This window comes from Dreissena polymorpha, chromosome 2 (assembly GCF_020536995.1).
Source record: "Dreissena polymorpha isolate Duluth1 chromosome 2, UMN_Dpol_1.0, whole genome shotgun sequence".
NCBI lineage: Eukaryota > Metazoa > Mollusca > Bivalvia > Myida > Dreissenidae > Dreissena > Dreissena polymorpha.
Genome location: NC_068356.1, coordinates 59635060 through 59655216, shown reverse-complemented (window position 1 = coordinate 59655216; position 20157 = coordinate 59635060). Strand labels below are relative to the sequence as shown.

Genomic DNA, 20157 nt, shown 5'->3' with positions numbered 1-20157 from the left:
CTCTCTCTCTCTCTCTCTCTCTCTCTCTCTCTCTCTCTCTCTATCTCGCTCTCTCTCTCTCTCTCTCTCTCTCTCTCTCTTTTCATTACACTTAATTATTAACTATAACCTTTTATTGAATCAATGAAACAAGTTTCTGTATTTTCAAAGATATACAAACTGTCTTTAACTGGGTATTATTTCGTAGCTGAAGTGTATGATTTATTGCAGTGTTTTCAGTTTCGTTATACGCAAACAACTACAAATAGATAGGCAATGTGACAAGATTTGCAAGCTCTGTTCTATCGCTCAACGTGTACCCACGCACTCAATAAACTTAATATACTTACCGTATGTTTAGCTTAAAGTTTTAAACCGTTTATTAAAGTTACACACTCATTTCGTACTGTTTACAAGTATATTATTAATATAATTACATTTCAGTTTATAATAAGAACTGCCTGGGAGAGTTCGAATATGTAAACATTAAATTATATGAGGGTTTATCCGCTTGTGTCATAAACTTGCTTTCTTCAGCTACACGCAGTAACTCTTTCGACAATCAATCAATATGGTAACCGATATATCACTTTTTTTCATGGCCAAGCGCCAGGAATTCAAGTTTCAGTTCATGGTTTATAGTATTTATTTAACGGGGGAACACCGCATTTATTAGTAAAGCTCTTCATAAATGTCTAAACGTTACATCCATTTAAAAGCACTACAATTTTTCAAAGGTCTACATCGAATAAGTCTTTCCGAATAAATGGTCACACATTTTTCTGAGATGACTTTTCGTATCAACCTTCAATCTCTGTATATCGGCTGTGCTGGCACACTCTGTTGGACGACTATGTAAATTGTAATGACGGTATACATTCTGAATGCTCGTATTATTTTTTCGATTGAATAACTATTCAAGAAACATTTCTAAATATATATGGGTGAATACTTTATGTGATTTAAAAACGTGAAAAGCATAAAGCGTAACAAACGCGTAACGATTGAATATTTTGTAAATCTGTTTGTATCGTTATATTTTGTGACATTTCCAGGATTGCTTATATAAAGCATAAAATACACCACTCACTGAATGCGCACGGATGACCTAGTTGTTTAAATGCTCGACTTTTACTCCAAAGGTCGGTGGTAACAGCCCAGTTAAAGATATATTTTTTGCTTTCTTCAATTTAATGTGTTTTTTTAACGGATCTATTTAGTTCCAACGTTACATTTATAAATGTTAAGCAATAAATATGTAAAACTTCAATACATGGCAACATCTGCAAAAAGGTCCTTTTAAAGATACGTTCGTGGTCTGAATATCGAAACAATACTATATTACATATTTAATTTAATGTAAGAATATATGACTGGTTATTCAACTTGACGATATATGTATATTTAAATCAGCGTTAAAGGAATAGATACCATTTTCATAACTAAAAATAACGTGGCCATTGTTCTGTTTTATCCCCTTGTCAATACAATTCGATTAGAAAGGTATGACAAGATACATGCAACTATGCATACGTTTGACGTTATTGTAACCAATGCCAGTGCTTATGACAATCTTTAGTGTAAATAATAACAACGGACTGCTATATAAAACATAAAACAAATGATGAAGTGTTCATCCGATACCCAAACAACGTCTGCAACTAATTTCTAACGATGCACTATGATGCAAACAACGCTGTTAACCACTAAGAAAGTATGGATGCTTTAATAGTTGACTTAACCCGTGTCTCGGCGATTTAAATAAATCTAAATGTGCTGCCCTATCAAATGAAGATAAGCATGTATTTATAATCAAATGGTTTATACTCTTGAAAAGGGTTCGTTGAAAATTATTATTGAAGACGTCGCATATCTTATACATACACTAGGGGTATAACGATGTTAAACATACAGATTTCTAAAAACCAAATGAAATCGACAAAATATTATCCGACTGCATGTTAAATAATTTTATGATAACAAACGTGTTCATAATAGGTTCCCCTTTTATGCATGTAAAGTGCATGAGTGTCTGTAAACTGCCATATCATGTTTAAAAAATATTTCGATTTACTATCCGGAGCATGTGATTACGCGCCTTTACGCGCCTGAATGCAATCCGAACAGTGTGTTTACATTAAATCAGCACACACCGGGATTTAATGCAAAACGTGGTATTACAATTACTTATTAAATTTATGACTAGATACATGCCTATATGCATATGTTTGTGTCATAGAGTAAATTAACAAATCCTTATTTCTTTACAAAATCTCAACATACGAAATCAATATATATCTATTTTAATATTAACCTGAATTCTTTTCAAACAGTTACTACAGTTCAGCTAATAACCTAACCAGTTTTATCCCTTAACCTACTACACGCATGATTGGTTCGCGGCGTTGGTCAAGTGGAAAGCGCAAGTAACCGCGCATTTGCCACTTGACCGCCAGAACATAAACACCTTATATATCTTTGATATATTGTTCTGCGTTATCATTACAGGTTAGTGATAAATCAATTTATAAACTTTAATCTTTGTATTGTTATAATCTCTGTTCTAATTAAATGCAACGTAAGGTATTTATTGTATTTATTGTATTTATTGTTTTTATTGTATTTATTGTTTTTATTGTATGTATTGTATGTATTGTATTAACTGTATTTATTGTATTCATTGTATTACAATATTGCCATGCTTTTACAAAATTTAATGCTATAACTGTTATTGTTGTATAATAATGGTGATTGATGTAGGCATTTGCCACTTGACCGCCAGAACATAAACACCTAATATATCTTTGATATATTGTTCTGCGTTATCATTACAGCCCTTCACGCGAACCCTTTACACAAATTTTGCCGAGAGCTACGTCGACATTTGACGTTATTGAAACCAATGTTAGTGCTCATGACAATCTCTTATGAAAATAATAACAACAAACTGGTATATAATTATCGCGATGCTCTCCACCAAAGAAAGTTACACGTTCTGCATCGTTCTTTAATTCGACGCGACACGTGTATCCAAATTTGAGACAGTAGGCAGATTAGAATTAAAGCCTGAAACAGGGATAATCTGGGAGAGAGTGAAGTTTAGCGTAGAAGTTTGCGTGAGTTGTTCATTAATATAATTCGTGTATATATTTAGTATCTTAGTGTGAAAATATAATGTTGAGTCTATATATTGTGTTGTGACTATTGAAGTTATGAACTTTCACCCTTAAAAGTGTAACCCAATCTAACTGATGCCACACATGTTATGCATTTTTAAAGTATTTTTTATTCATGTTGTTTATTTATTTAAGACGTATTTTTGTGTGTTTCATAAATCAGTTTCTCTAACCACCATCAGTTGTATATATAATATGCATTTGACCAAACACATTTGATTCTATGTTTAAGAATCAGGCAGGAATAAACAAACAACAAGTCTATATAAAAACGTTTTTCTGTAAAAAAATAGTTTTATGATTGAGGTAACTTTATAGTTAGTGAGTATTGTATTCATGCAAAATTTAAACAAACATACATGTTTACATCACAGAATACTTAAGATCTACAATTACTGGGTATATATTTCTTACGTTAATCCTAAAAGGGCAATACAAACAAAGTGGGAAGTATTAAAGACAAAACAACCAATTCACAATGTGGAAATTTATGCAGTTATTGTTAATCAGAGTAAAATCACCATGCTAAACGATACATATTTGAAGTCTTTATATCTTATTCAAAACAAATACCGGAACTTGTTTGTCAGTCTCTTGGAGCTATTTAAGTTCAGACTTACTTCAATATGGGCTAGATTTTTGCAAAACTTACTTATCTGTGGTTACAAAGCTGATTTATTTAAAATCGCATACCGTAATAATTCTTATAATTTTAATGAATATATCACTGGATGATTCAATCCGTCAGTCTTATTTGTGTCTAAGGTGTAAATAAGTTTTTTCAAAGTGGTTAAGACGTGAATTACACCTATTCAGCAAATTTGAATACTAGTTTTTTTATGGAATAGCGCAGGTGTTGTCGTCATATAGGTCACTGTAAGTATTTTCCACAAACGTTAAATCACAATTTTTAGCTTGATCAAAAACAGTTCAGATACCAATTAGACGATAAACATAGAATTAAATTGTATGACCTTGTTACATAATGAGGCAATAGTCAAGTGATATACTGGTACAGCTTAAATTCATAAATGAGGTCTTGAATAAAATAAGGAATTTTAGGTAACTTTATCAATGGTTTAATGGTTGTATGAGTGATAGTATAACATTTGTCAATTTTGTGTTTATTATATGTATTCAAATACTGTTACATGACTATCACCAGTTATTATTATTTCTTGCTAATAGTTCCCTTTTTAGTTCTAACATCTTTTAAAATTGTCAGGATTTATTTTTCACAATAATACATAAATATGGTGTAGTCACAAATCACTATAAAGAAACAGTGAAATCCACTTATTTTTAATAATTTATTTAAATTGTTGTAAATTAAGAAATGGTTATATAATTATTGAGTTTAGTCTGCAAAGTCATTTTTGCATTACACTGTGTTTGTATTGTATGAAGTCTATTGACACCACTTATGTTATTCTTTTGCATTTGAATGTTGCTTGATAGTTTATGTGGCTAAAAAGAAGTAAAATGATGTCCATTCCTAAGTTTAATGTCTCATTTATGCAGAAACAAATATTATGTTCAATTCATTTGCATGTTGATTTGTTTGAGATAAACGATAAAGTAAAGCAAAAACATTCATTTGTCCAAAACTGCATATCCTCTGAAGCCCCCGCTGGGATTTGAACCCAGACCTCTTTCCTCTGGCATGGAAAGTATTCTATCTTGAAATACAAGGACATGTTAGAGGAAAATAAGCAATTTCAAGACTATAAATCTTCAAACATATTTTAGATGTGGTATTATGTAAAAACTTCCCTTAAGGTAATTTTTACAGGATCTTTCTTACATAACACATATCAGTAAATCTGCAATACATTACAGCTTTTTTTATTTGCATTGTTCATGTATTTCCAAGTACATTTATTGTATTTATCCTTCTTAAATGGTACCGCCTACACATATGTGTTAATACTGGTATTAAAACCAAACAAGATAGTACGGTTTTGTTTTCCTCTGTTAATATCCTCAGAATTATGCCACAATTTTAAGGGAATTGTTCTCACGTTATTGTTTTTGAATAGTGTTAATTAGGTTTGAAGACTTAAATTTAAATTTCAAAATACTGAAACAGCAATGTAATTACAGGAATCTTTTTAGAAAAAAAGAAATATTTTCCAATCTCAGTCTGTGAACAGTTCCGACTAAAAATATCAATTGGCTAGTATCGAACCTGTTTGGTACAAGTAGTTCAAAATAAAATAATTGAAGACAGGAATTTCCTGTTCCTGTAATTCAGATAGACTATCAATGAAGGAGTCAAAAGTTTGCTACAATCACGGTTTGGGGTAGTGTTTCTACTCATCTGTGTAATTTCTTTCCCGTTAATGTTTACTCGTAATCGTACACATGCGTAAAGTGATTAATGATTAGGTTTAAATACCATATCATGATGAATATAAGAATTTCAAAAGCCCTCCAACATTTGACGAAGGAAAATACAAATGCTAGTAAAATAATTCTTAAATCTAAACCAACTCACAAATAATTATTTCGATTTATAGCAATTATATTTACTGTTTGTGCTATTTTATATATCCGTAAAGTTCATAGTGTATAGTCTGTAGAACGTGTCTTGTCAATTGTTTTTCTCTACAACCATAACACTGACCAATTATTTATTAATTTGTGCATCTAACGCACTGGACGCTTTTTTTTAAATGTGCATGACTCATTATAAATGAAGGAAGAACTGTCATTGATCGTAAAAACCCTGATGTGATGCACCTACTGCATCGGATATTCGTAAAACGTCTCACGATAAATACTACGTTTAGGTTGTGTGTACAGGTATTAAAGCGGATATCGAAGTTTTAAACCCCGAAAAGAAAGCTTATGTTAAATAGTGAATTTTACAGTATTCTTTTTACCTTCAATAATATTTAATGTAAATATACGAGTAATATACATAGAAGGATTCTGCGCACTAGAAATCAGGTCATAAATACCAGTACAATTTTTTTTTCAGTTAACGTGATAGTCAGCGCATAATTCGTGTGTATACCTATTGAAATAATAATTTTAACATGCTCATAATAAACTCAAATTAAAACATTGGGCCTCTCTTTTTCTTAGATATTGTTGAATCGTATCCATATCTATAAAAGCAAATAACTACATTATATATAAGTATATAAAACAGTTAGTTGCATTTTACTGAATTTAAACCCGCTTGTAAAACAATTTAACATAGCATATGTAAACAAGTTTTATACAAATATTGATTAACTGATGAATAAACATATGTTATACCTAATGCCCACACATTTTACTTAATACTTAATTCAAATTGTATATGAGTCTCCAATCAATTATGTTTTTCCAATAGCTTTAAACACTTCCCTGAGGTAAAAATATATTATGCTAAATACATAAAAAAACGTTGCGGATATTTTTCACCAAATTATATATCCATTCATAATACGCTAGGAAAATGAACACATTACTGCATCACGTCTTTTGAAGCTGTATGTAAAATAACACTCGCTGGGGTTTGAATCCATACCTCTCCCCATTTAATTGGCAATATTCTACCATTAGACTACAAGGGTAGTGAATGGACAGACTGAAATCATGGGGATGTTTGTCATTGTTATGGCATCTCTACAATATGGTCGTACAATGTGACTGTGGTATATTTTCTTTACACATTTTTCCATCATGTAAACGTGCTTTGAAAATTTGGTGTACATATTTAAAACGCGGATTGTAAGGAATGTAAGGACATGTTTTATATGCAAAAAACAACAACATTTAATTATGTATGTTAAAAAAATGTGTACCATGAGTACGGCAACAATTGCTCTGTATTAAAAGCGCGCTTAAATAAAACTAGAACGACAAAAGACTTGCAGTGTGTCAACAATGTACTGTAACGATTGTTGCATTGTTTAAATGTGCTTTCTATGAAGGTGTTCATGAACGATGTATTAATACCGAAAAATAAAAACAAAGAACTGACCAGAACGACGCAGTATTAATTATGCTTTTCGATACTTAACATAAGATGTGATCACAGTAACACGTTAATATTCAACATTTTAATCGGTATATATAAATTAATACTTTAAAAACTTAATCATGGGCGCGACCTATAGACATTTAGATGAATACGTACATCGTAAATAGTTCTACCTAACGGACATTCGTCTGCATCCTTTAATCAATACCATAATTTAAAGATAAGTGTATCTTTTAGTCGCTCTTAGTTAATCTTTGTTATAGTTTACGTGTTCTCTAAGTACTGCAGAACATGGAACCGACATGATATGTTGTTTGATTTATAGAATTGCACATTGAAAACATTTACCTTGTATAATGACATCCTATTGAGAAAATCAATGCTTTTTTACCTGTTATGAATGTGTGTTATCTAAGAAGTTAAGCTAAACCAAAATAAATTATAACTCGTGTAGACAGACAGAAAGGTGTAATTACGTTTCATGTGTGCACATAAAACAAATAGCATCACAAAATGTAATATATATATATATATATATATATATCTATATATATATATATATATATCCAGAAAAAAATATGCTGCTAAATAATTCCTTTGAGAATAATATATTATATAACAAATATCTATACTATTTGATATTGAAGTTTCTACAAGGAAAATACTATTTGTTATTCAAGTTTCTATGATAAAAAATCAACATGATCATTTATGGTTAACTAAATCATACATCTTACTTACCAAAATCCTACTCTCAATACATAAAGCTGTGGACACATGTATTCAGTGGTTTGCTCCATAAACTTTGAATGGTCTGCAAGTAAATTCAGTGTCATGGTAATAAGAAAAAACTGGCGATACTATTGTTTAAAAAAAATATAAAATAAATTAACTTAAACGAACGTTTGCAGTTAATGCAATCATACAAATCATATAAAAATATAACCACTGGGACAAAGTATGATAGCTAGTACACAAATACTAAAACACAGTTAAGAGTGCGCAATTAGCCAACCAAATTGCAGATACACTAACCCCAAACCGCCCATAACGCTGTCAAGCCTAAATTAATTATTGACGACCAGTGCACACAATATTGTCAATATTCTCAATTGGAAATATTTATAAATAAATACTTTAAAAAATAATCATACATACTTACTTTAGTTTGATTGCGACAATATATACACAAGTGAACATGATCGTATATGGTTACGTTGCTTAATTCAAATAACATTACATGCTCTGTTATTGCATTAAATGTAAGGGTTATCTGATCTTCTGCTCAAAACGCTCATTTTTTTTAACAATCACAATTATATTGAGCGTCTTATAACATATGTTTTCTTTTGCAAAAACGGTCCGGCATACGTTTTACGATGCATTTACAGTTGTGTAGATTAATTATTTATGGAAACACAATCAATTTGAGTAAAGAATATGCAAGGCGAACAGTGTAAGAGAAAGTTGTGGATAGTTTAACCTTACTCTAACCAATATATGAAATGAAACGATAGCAAACACTGTCAACAAATTATCGTTATATCTCTTTATAATAATACAAGAAATCCTTGGACGTTTGAATGATCAATGTAGATTGCCTAAGAAGTATGTATAACTAGAGTGCAAACAAAATTCGAATGGGACAACTAACGTACATTGCAACCAGCGCTCGATAAAGTTATACCACTCTTCAAACATAGTGAATATCACATTTTGTTCAAACTAATTTCCATTCCGATGAATACCTGCCTTTTGCGTGAAACCTTTTACTAGTACTTATTGAATCGTGCAATTGCTAAAGCATAGAGCGTTCAGTCGATTTGAATTGATGTTTAGATTATTGTTTAATGCTAATCTGGAACACCCATCAGCACTAGAACACTGTGACGTATAAAGTAGTTCTGTTTGCTCATGTTTTATTCCGTCTAGTAGCGCATAATTTGTAAATGTTTTCTTCAACTTTATTTTATCTTTATACATTTTACTCTATACAAATGTCTATTATTTTAAATATCACTCCACTTTCAACGGTACTATTTGTCATTGACCAAGCGGAGTTATGCTTCGGTTAATATAAAACCCATGTAAAAACCCAGGAAAATCCAAATCAGTGTTAGGCTAATATGTAGCTGTTCGCAACCGTAAAAGAACACAGTTAATATCAGACATATCAATTGGGAAATTAACTCGAAAACAGGTTAGCACTGTTTTTTACGTAGCAAATTTCGTATATGAAGTTCACATTAAATACTAAACATATAATCTTTTTGCATATACATGGAAGTAAACTTAAATATCCGTTAAAACTACTTACTGAAAAGCGCTATATGTTTTCCTTTTACGGTTTCAATGCACATCATTATATAGAGACACATATTCGAAAACACACATTTGATGATTTATAACATTAAATAACACGCGTTTTAGTAAAGCACAATAATTGTATAACAATAATGATAGACTTCAAGATTTTCACATTCTAATACATCAACAAATCGGTTTAGTTTTAGTTTGATTGTTTACCATTATTATCTCACAAGATATTTCGTATTTCATATAAAAATGCATTCACAAAGAAAGTATGGATAGATGTTTATTTATGAAATATAATGTAATGGATTTTTTTTACACAAACAGACTTTTTTATGTTAGTAAATGATTGAGGAGAAATGACACTTCACACATTACACGATAGTGCATAGGACAGATTAAGGTTTGAAGCTATATCTTTCAAAACATCCCAATAGTTGTTTCATTTATTGCCTTGAAGTTCTTCATTTTCACCCCGCTATCATCACCAAATTCAAGGTACAAAAAGACAACCAACATGATAAACATTAATGCCTAGTTTATTATTGATAACTGCTTTAATGTTATTATTGTGACCATACTTGTATTAAAAGAAACCCTAACTTATGTATAAAACATGAATTAAATTGTCAACCATGTGATTTTTGTTTATCAAACCAATCGCATCTGTTAAGATAGGTATCATCTACATTGGAAGTTGGTATCTTCCTAACAAATAAAAAGGTGTCGAACCATAAGTAGAATGCAGATTTCTCAATATCTGAGCAAAATGCACTTAGAAATCTAAATGCTTATTTCTCTGTGCAATGTGATGTAGTTTCTTTGATAAAGTTATTTAAAAAAAGTATATTAGAGAACAAAAGCTTTATAAACTGGTTGACGGTATCACCAGGCTACTTCAATTAAAACAACAGAGAATGTCACCCTTTTCATTACGAGTGTTTAAGTATATGTCAGTAAATCTAGAATTGTTTTGCTCTGTTTTTTCCATTTTCTTCTATTTACTGAATCTGTTAACAAGAGTAATCAACATAGTATGCGAACATGACATTATCCCTTTGATGTTTATATAACCTTGTCCTAACAATGATATCGAGAGTTGTCTTTCTTGACACACGATTGACTTTCGATTTCGAACGAGCACAACCTGATTCCAGCATTTAGTATCGAATTTCTGTGTTCATTTCTGTGAGCCTAATCACAGATTTCAAACTAAAATTAACGACTGTACTAAACTGTCATACTAATGTTTTGCATAAAGCCTCGAACAATCATTACTGATATTTATTAATTTTGTGCGAAAACAGGTTAAATTTACAAATTCCAAGATAAAAATCTAGTTAAAACCGACAATATTGAACACACAAACAGGTTCATTATTTTACTCATGGGCTTTAAGAACATAGTATGGTTCGTGTTCTCAACCGTATTAATTTTCTGAAATTATCATAAATCACTTAATCTTAAGCACGCGCTTAAATCAGCTCAGATTAATCTATTATAACCTTTCACTCCCTTAATCAGCGACCGTGGAAAGTTCTCATTCAGTTTTATTAAATATGACGCATTTCAAAATGGCTACAATTTGCCATAGTAATATCCATTCGTCACATATGTTTTAGAATAGATAAACTTAAGGATGAAATACATTAAAATGATAACATTAAACATAATTTGAGAGTGATTTGTTAAATGCAAATTGCCATAATCCAATTTTGAAAGTAACACACAACCATCCTGATATATTCTTAATTTAGATCTTATTTAACACAAACTCGATCGCGTCCTTGGGCTAGACAGATAAACAAGCTATTTATAGCTTTACTTTGTCAATCGGCTTAGATAAACTATCCGTCACGCGATCTGTCAAAAATAAAAGGTTTCACTTACTTAAAACGTTAATCACAAATCTACCTTTTATACACGTGTAAATATCATAGAAAAAGATTAAATTAAGAATCATTATTGGAGTTTCTAATATATGAGGAACGTTCAAATGATCGACACAAAGTGGTTGTACGGTCGGTTGTTTAGGGGTGGTCATTAAAATTACATAAATCTATAAATAGAGTATAAACTTAACATGCTCATATTTATTCGTGGATGTTTAATTTTTGTCACCCGCTTAATGAATAATATAAGCTCATTAAAAAAAAAAAAAAAACGGTTTATGGTCTGTTATATTTGTATCTTTACTTCAATAAATTTAGGTTTCAATAATAAGTGAACGTTGAAAACAAAATAAAACAGACACGAACAATATCTAATCATATTTTGTTTTCGACGATTTATAAGCATGTATTTATAAACATCATAGAATAGAAATACACAGAAATTATTTATGTATTTAATTTGTTTGAAGTCTTATTGCTGACTTCGTTAAAGTGCTGATTAAAAGTGATTTTATATTAAAATCAAGTAGGCTTAATAGCATAAAAACGCAATGTCTACTTTTATTTACTGTAATGTGCTCCTGCTGTCACAAAACTAAGGTTAGTTTTGTACGAGTCGAGGATGTTTTTGATGAGATCGGTAAAGTTTTCGAAACCAGTCAAAGAACAAGTTTTGCAAGTAATACAAATGTTTCGATAAGCTGTGTTTATATATTTTTGACTTATCCTTAAAATCCACCAAAGCCTGCTTGTTAAAACGATTTGTATACATGTTGAATTGAAAATCAGACCAATATAACAAGGTAAACCTTTTTTGCAAGAATTACTTCACATTCAAACTATGTTGATTTATTTTTATTTTTATTACAGATGGGAGCATCGTCACCATTGCTCAAGATCGTTCTCAGTCTGGTAAATACCTTTACATCTCTATACAAAGGTCGTTTTGGCGTTGCTATAGTGAATAATGCTAAGGTTAAATTAACTGTAAATAAAATACAAATATACTTATACTATATAAACAAGAACAAATCGACATATCTACTCAGTTAACTGCAATTGTGCGACGGGAAATAACATCACTTTTGGAATAAGTAAAACGATACATAATGTTCTTTTGAAGCATCAAGATGCATATCTTTTTGGCTGTGTCTCCAAATTATACAGGGTATTTTTCTCAGCATATGTTAGATTTGAAAGTAGCAGTATTGGAATGATTGTTTTTGAGTGTCTGATATTGTACAAGGGATATGTACTAAAATACATCTGCTGCATGTTTCAGGGTCTCGCCTCGCTCTTTGCCGCTGCCTTCACTTCAGGTAATTGTTATAGTTAACATAACTATATTAAGTGGTAGACCACAAAATACACACAAATGACCATTGATTCCATGCCATCCATTATCATATAATTAATTCGGCCTGTTACTTATACTGTTTCGATTAAAATTTGACTACCCTTTGAACTATATTTGACGATACGCTTGCAAACCATCGCAATAACATTTGAACATGCGGTTTGATATGTTTATCATGTTATATTTTGCATTATAACTAAGCAAATGTGGTTCAATTGTTCGCAGTCATTGCTTTGGTAATAAAACAACTTTACCTGACATGCATGGATTTTCCCATACCATGTCATTACAAGAAAAGAGAAAAATTCCAAAATGTTTGCTCCGGCATTACTATAATCAGTGTGTTTTTCTAGGTCAAAGTTGTTTTATTCTCAATCAAGTCGGCGCAAAGACAAATCAACTACTACTACTACTACTACTACTACTACTAGTACTACTACTACTACTACTACTACTACTACTACTAATAATAATAATAATAATAATAACCAAAAATAATAATAATAATAATAAAACAAAGTAATTATGTTTGTTTACACAAACATTGATCGGGTATTTGTGTTAGCCAGAACCTGCACTACTCTTTACTGAAATTATTCCAATTCCTGATATAGTTTTTTAAATCGTGATCTTTTTATGTTTACAAGCCATGGCGACGTTCTTTTGTAATGAGAAAATCAAAGAAAGGGATTACATTAATAATTTGTTTTTTAATCTGCAGATAATTCATTTATTTTGTAAAAATTGACCCAAGCTTACACGTTTAAATTGATGCAATTCTTTCAGATGAACGTATTATTAAAGTGTCGATAGAGAGTGAAGTGGAAGATGGAAGAAATGTGACCATTCGCTGCAACTTTCATGGAAGTCTTACATTTGATGTGATCAACTCAAGCAATGTAATCACACCGATTGGGGGATGCGACGGATTCGGCAAGAGCTTTGTAAACACGGCGTTTCTAAGAGATAAATACGATATAAAGGCCGTTCCAGGTGGTGGAACGCTTACTATTATCAATCTTGATCAATCCAGGTATGGGAAATACAACTGCAAGGATGCCTTTAATGCCACTTCAGCAGACAGCGTCATTGTTTCACCCGAGGCAAAGGTGAAGAACAACCAAGGATATGCGTATACATCACTACCGTTCGAGATGCTTATAATATGTATTTTAAGAGCATTGTAACGTCTGACTTAACCCACTTATGCCTAGTGGACTCCCCCATCCTTCTAAATTAGATCAATTTATTTCTAAAATTAGAGATGTCTAGTATATTTATTGCTATATTTAGAATATTTCTTACAGAAATGCCTTTAAGCAAACAGCGCAGACCTTGATGAGACGCCGCATATGGTCTTTTTTCGAGTCGCTAGGCATAAATGGGTTAAGCTTTGTCTCACACAGCTATTTCTTAATAAGAAATTGACTTGTATACAGAAATGTACAAAAGCAATGTTAATATACAAAGCCAAAAAAAACAACTTGTGTCAAATACATGCATAAAGACATAAATATTTAGTAGATATTTCAGAAGCAATATTGAATTGTAAGGATATAATCATCTATCAAAATCTGTTCAAGTATAATTCGTGTTTACCCATTTTTATGGCTAAATTAATATAATATTTATTAAATATTTCGTTTTAAAATTCACATGAAAGTTCAAAATCCTGCTTTAATATAAATAAATTCACTTTAATTGCAATTTTATTTTCAACATTATACTATGAGGTTAATTTGCATTAATTTGTAAAATAATGTTATGTTCATCTTGTCCAATCGAAGGTTCACTGTGTGTATATCTGAGTGGATTTTGATTTTGCTCATCAACGAAACAAACACGAATCCCGGTAACTGCGAAACAATCCAGATTTTCTTGTTTTTTATGATCATTTTTTAAATTCTTAAAATGTAAGATACAAATCAACAGTTGGATACTTGTTAAACATTTACTCAAACCATTAAATATCTGGAAAATATGAAAATATTTTAAATATAATTTATATGCATATAGGTTGAAAAAGCAGGTAAAAAGTGACTCAAACCTAAACAAGTGCTTAACACATTCATTATTGTAATTAATCATGTATCTGAACCCTTTCCTTTGTCTAGGTCTGTAAGAAAAGGCTATTCACTCAGTCCATTATGATATGTTTTCATGTTTACAACCTTTTATTTTGAAAATTCAAAATACATGTAATATCAATATCAAAGCCATCAAAGTCCCTTGTTCACCATTATAATTTTTATTATGTCAACTAATGCTGATAACAATACTGCAATTTTAATAGATGATGTTTCTGTTTTTTTTCATTTCCTTAAAGATATTAAACTGTTTAAAAGAGTTATTGGTTTAAAAAAATAATTATAATTAATCTAATGGAGTATTTATGGAGAAAATGGAAGATAAGTTCTGATCACTCTTTCGGTATATCGTTGGTTAAATATTGCAAAGTGCTGTGTTATTATTTTGGTTATGATATTAAATAAACTGATATATGGTCTAATTTATTTGTAAAGTTTACAAAAAGTATGAATTTATGTAGATCCTTTAACATGTCGTTAAAGGAAAACGTACAGTTCTTAATTCTTTAGGCTAGCTAAAAAATATATTGTATAAATGCTGGACATTTCCCAGAAATATATATCAATATGTTTCAAAAACTATGTTTTACATTAATTTTTTTCTTTTAAATCTGTTGATAGAAAACCTGTATACCTTCCTTTTAAGGAAGGAGCTTTAAATGGTCCATATATTATGTTTAGATGGTATTAGTTGTTGCTATCTCATGTCAAAAAGTTTATTTGTGATTATAATGCACCATGGACTTATATCACTAAATATAAGATAAGTTTTAAAATTTGGAAATATAAGAATTTTGCAAGTAATTATACCACAAAAGTGATATTATTCGTTTATGTTATAAACATTTAAATGCTATTTAAAAATAAAAAATATATCAGTTTTATGAATATCAATGCCAAACAATTGTATTGTATATTTCTAACAGTAGTTGATAAAGTGGTAAAATAAAAAATAAATTTCCATCAAAATAACTTAGGTACTTCTTTAAAAACATATATTTTCAAAAGCAATAGACCAATGTCATAAAATATGTGTTTCCGTTTGGTTCATGATGTACCTTATGACAATTATTATCTTTATCGAACGTTTTATCTATACTTTTATTAGGATATTAATCCATAGGTATATTACTATTGCCCGATACATTTAAGGTTGTTCAATCTGTTGTGTTTAAGACTGTGATATTTATTAAACATGTGATATACGTGATTGATTTACAGCTGTGATAGTTTCCTACAACGTGCAGACGTAAAAAGACTGAAAAGGCTAACGTGCAGACCTGAAAAGACTGAAAAAATGCAAACGTGCAGACGTAAAAGATTGAATTTTTTGGAGTGCCTTAAAATTCATACGTGCAGACGTCAAAGACTGTTTTGTGTTTTTATTATTCATGCAAAAGTCTGTTCCGACATGTATTGTAGTAACTTAATATCTTTATTTATCGGGCCCTGGGCATTTTTACTGCCAGGTTTACGTCTATTGAATATAAAGTTTTATGAAAAATGAAAATGAATTAATTTATACTGTCTGTCTTTACTAGCCCCAAATTGACTCCAAAATAGTTAAATAAATAAAATAATCGATAAATTTAAACAAGCGGTTGTCTTAAATGCTAAACTGCTAAGTGCCAATCCTGCATATTTGAAAACAAATATTTTAATTAAACAAACTGAACACATTTTTTCATAACATTAAAACAACAACAACTGTGAAACTGTTCATTAAAGATATGAATTCCTTTCGGATATCAAGTGCTAGTATTTGTACCTAACACACATGAAGGACTGCGTTTTCATAACACGAACGCCTATGCATGTATAACTATGTTTTATTTTATTAAACGAATGTTATGGTCATAAAGAATGTTTGCTGCAAGATCTAAGTAATCATCCCTGGCGGTTTTGTTTGTGTTTAAGTATACATATGAACAGGACCCCATTCGTTTAATGGGTAACCAGTGGTTTTTTATGTAAGGCTTACACATAAGCTTTAGACAACTATCACTAACGACACATCATGTGAGCAAAATCAAAATTTATTGTACGAACGTTAACCCAGAAGAATCTAAATACCGTGATGTCATCATTAATTTGTTAATGTTTTTTGATTACATGTTGGTGTGTTGTCAGTGATATGTGCGGATGTTGGGATGTCGAAACTGTGATATAAATACAATCCTGAAGATTACAATACATGATTATTCATGCACCGTGTAATTGTTTGGAGCGATTTGAATGACGTCATATGAAATCGACTATTTTTATATGTGATGAATCTGACGTCATTCGGTCAATGTTTTGCTATGATTGACTGGTTACAGAAGTACATGCCAGCACATTGACGTTGTAGTAAATTTGTCTTTTTTCATTAGATAAAAGCAATCATTGTACATATATGCGAGTCACAGGTTAAGGTGTGTATAATCTCGTGTAAAACGACGGTCGACACAAACAAATATGTTTATAGCCTTGTTCTAAATGTAATTTAGATAATGCAATATATACGATATGCGTTTATAAACGTGTATGATGTGTCAACAGACTATTAAGAACAGTTTTGAGAGAGTAAGCTTCATTCAGACCAATTTGTGTGTGATATTATACTCAGTCCCGGATTACCCATTAGGCAGAGTAGGCACATCTTATGGGCCCGCGAATTTTAGGGGCCCCATGAGACCATGAAGATGAAATTTGTAAGCTCGCGGTAACCACCATCTATATATCGGATAAATGAATTAATATACAATTATATTTCAATTTACTTTTTTCAGAATAGTGTTTTCATAACGAAAATCTAAAAGTTTAACTGTACATTGGTTCTCCACTAAATCAGCAAATTAGAATGCGGCAGAGCTCAAAACTAAAATATGCACGTTCGCCAGAAAAAGACTTTTACGGAAGGTAAATGTATGTATAACATTAAAAACATACTGGTTCATCTAACCTTAAACTGAAATTCTCTTTACTCATGTTGAAAGAAGTTGCCCATAACTCTAGTTTTATTCAGAACGGAAACGTTACATACCGGTACGTTTAGTTTCTTTTGAAGGTCTATATTTATTAATTACAAAAGCATTAGTGTACCCGATTTAACGACCGATTCACCTTCCCACAACATATACGTACTTAAATATTGTATAACGTGAAGCTCCATTAGACATTTTGAGTGAAATATTTAAGTCCCATACAGGGTATGAACTAGTACTTACAAAGTGATTCTTATTGATTAGGTTTATTTATTCCCAACTGATTAAACTACCGGTGTTCCTTACTAGGATTACATCACTGTAACGGTCAGGATTGCAGAAGCTATGATAACCCAGCGCAATAACCCCTCCAGAACCAGATACAAATAAACGTGAACAATAAATCAATTTATTTACAACATTAAAATAAACTATTTACAATATGAAAGGACTATCAAAAGAAATAAACAACAAAGTATCAAAGTTAATGGCCAGTTAAAATTCCAATATTCAAGTATTATTTGACGTAGTCCATTTGTAGATGATAAATTCGAACGGTAGATGTAGTGGTGGAGTAGTATTGAGTGTCACGACCTGAACTTATGTCCAGCCGCCAATGACCAGAACTGAGCATCGGTCGTAGTGTTCTGCGAAGTAGCAAACTTCGAGCTGTATAAAGCCCGAAAGTATTGTGCAGATATCCCGAGCTGTATCAAGCCTAGAAAAAGACTGTAGATACCCGAGCTGTATCAAGGCCAGAAGTAGACTGTAGATACCCGAGCTGTATCAAGCCCAGACGTAGACTGTAGATACCCGAGCTGTATCAACCCCAGAAGTAGACTGTAGATACCAGAGCAGTATCAAGCCCAGAAGTAGACTGTAGATACCCGAGCAGACTATGCCCGGAAGAAGACTGCGATACCCGAGCTGTATCAAGCCCGGAAGTAGTGTTCTGTCAAACACCGAGCAGACTATGCCCGGAAGTAGAACGTATTTGAGACGTATCACGTGACCGGCCGTATACCGGTGCGAACGGTTCCCAGTATTGCCGCCTTATAACGAGGTGTCGTAGGTACTGTCAACGAGTATGACGACCTGTAGACTTGCGGATGCTCATGTAGCAATGGCGTAACGCTAACGGTGCGTTGAAAACCTGACGTCTATCATGCCGTACGAATCACAACATTGAAACGGCTAAAATAAGTGACATTAGTAAAAACTTTGTCATTAACGACTGTGTAACAGTCATACCATATAAATATTTATGGTACAATGCCCTATAAGGCTATCACAAACTTGTTTAATTCCATAAATGCATAAGTTTCTTATAAAATATTGTTACTCGCTTAATGCATATAGTAAATGCACTGTGTGCCAAAGAGTTGCAACTATAATACTCAATTCACCAACAAACATCTGAATTTTGAATGTTATACTCCACCGTTATGTGTAATATTCAATTAAATCAAACTCTTAATGGTTTGTTAAATCAACTAACACATAAAGCGTCTACACAAGATAATGATATAGACATTTACAAACTATTATACAGGTTCATGCAAATTTCCGCTTTGACAAATATTTAAAAAAACGACTTATCCGTTTACTTGTAAAACTGCAAACAACCATTTACTTTATTCCTATAGGCGTACATTGCAATATTTAAATAAAACAACAATTTATTTCAAACCTAGCGTAAACGAGTATCAAAAATGTAATGGAAAATAAAATAACTTACCCAAATGCCGTATGCTGTGGACACTTACTTCCCAACTAGTGCCCTAGTCGCAATGCTGTAACTGAGCGTGTATGTCAAATAGTCTGCCGATTGTATACGTGTAATCGTCCAGCAGCGTTTAGCGTCAAAGCGAGAAACATGCTTTCCATGAACTCGAACTGAACAACTTTTCTTCAACTGACCAATCAAAATAGACATAAATCGATCATGTACACATCACCCGATATCGTACCACTACAAGCGTGAATTACTGAGGCCCGTAAGTTTTACTTTACAGAAAAACATAACAATTTACAAAAATATGAAGATCGAAGTTCCTTTAAACTAAACGTATTTAATCGTGTTTTGGCTAAAAATGTATCTTCTACCACATTGAATAATGTACCTAACAAAAACTTGCTTAAAACCCCTATTATAACCACCAAACATAACACTCTGAAAACTTACATAACTTGACAAATGTACAGTTCTATACAAATGAGGCCCGATAATTAACGTTAAATAACAAAGAAATGGGTTCTATCGTTACAATCACAAATAAGCAGGGATATAATTAATAAATCACATCTTCATACAAAAGTGCCTAAACCATAACCAGAGACGGTAACGTATATGTTTATTAAATCTGCAAGATATAAATCTATGTTAAATTCTGAACAAAAACATATTAAAA

General features: G+C 31.4%; 2 protein-coding genes across 2 annotated transcripts in view; one reads left to right on the top strand and one right to left on the bottom strand.

The window, feature by feature from the left end:
- Window positions 1–20157, bottom strand: part of LOC127867216 (uncharacterized) — a 317672-nt gene that overhangs the window by 77543 nt on the left and 219972 nt on the right. The gene's annotated exons all lie outside the window — the stretch shown is intronic.
- LOC127867221 (uncharacterized) lies at window positions 9257–14266 on the top strand. Its single transcript, XM_052408268.1, has 4 exons — window positions 9257–9331; window positions 12207–12248; window positions 12619–12655; window positions 13480–14266. Exons 2-4 carry the CDS (start codon window positions 12207–12209, stop codon window positions 13878–13880), a joined length of 480 nt encoding a protein of 159 aa, XP_052264228.1. The 5' UTR covers window positions 9257–9331; the 3' UTR covers window positions 13881–14266.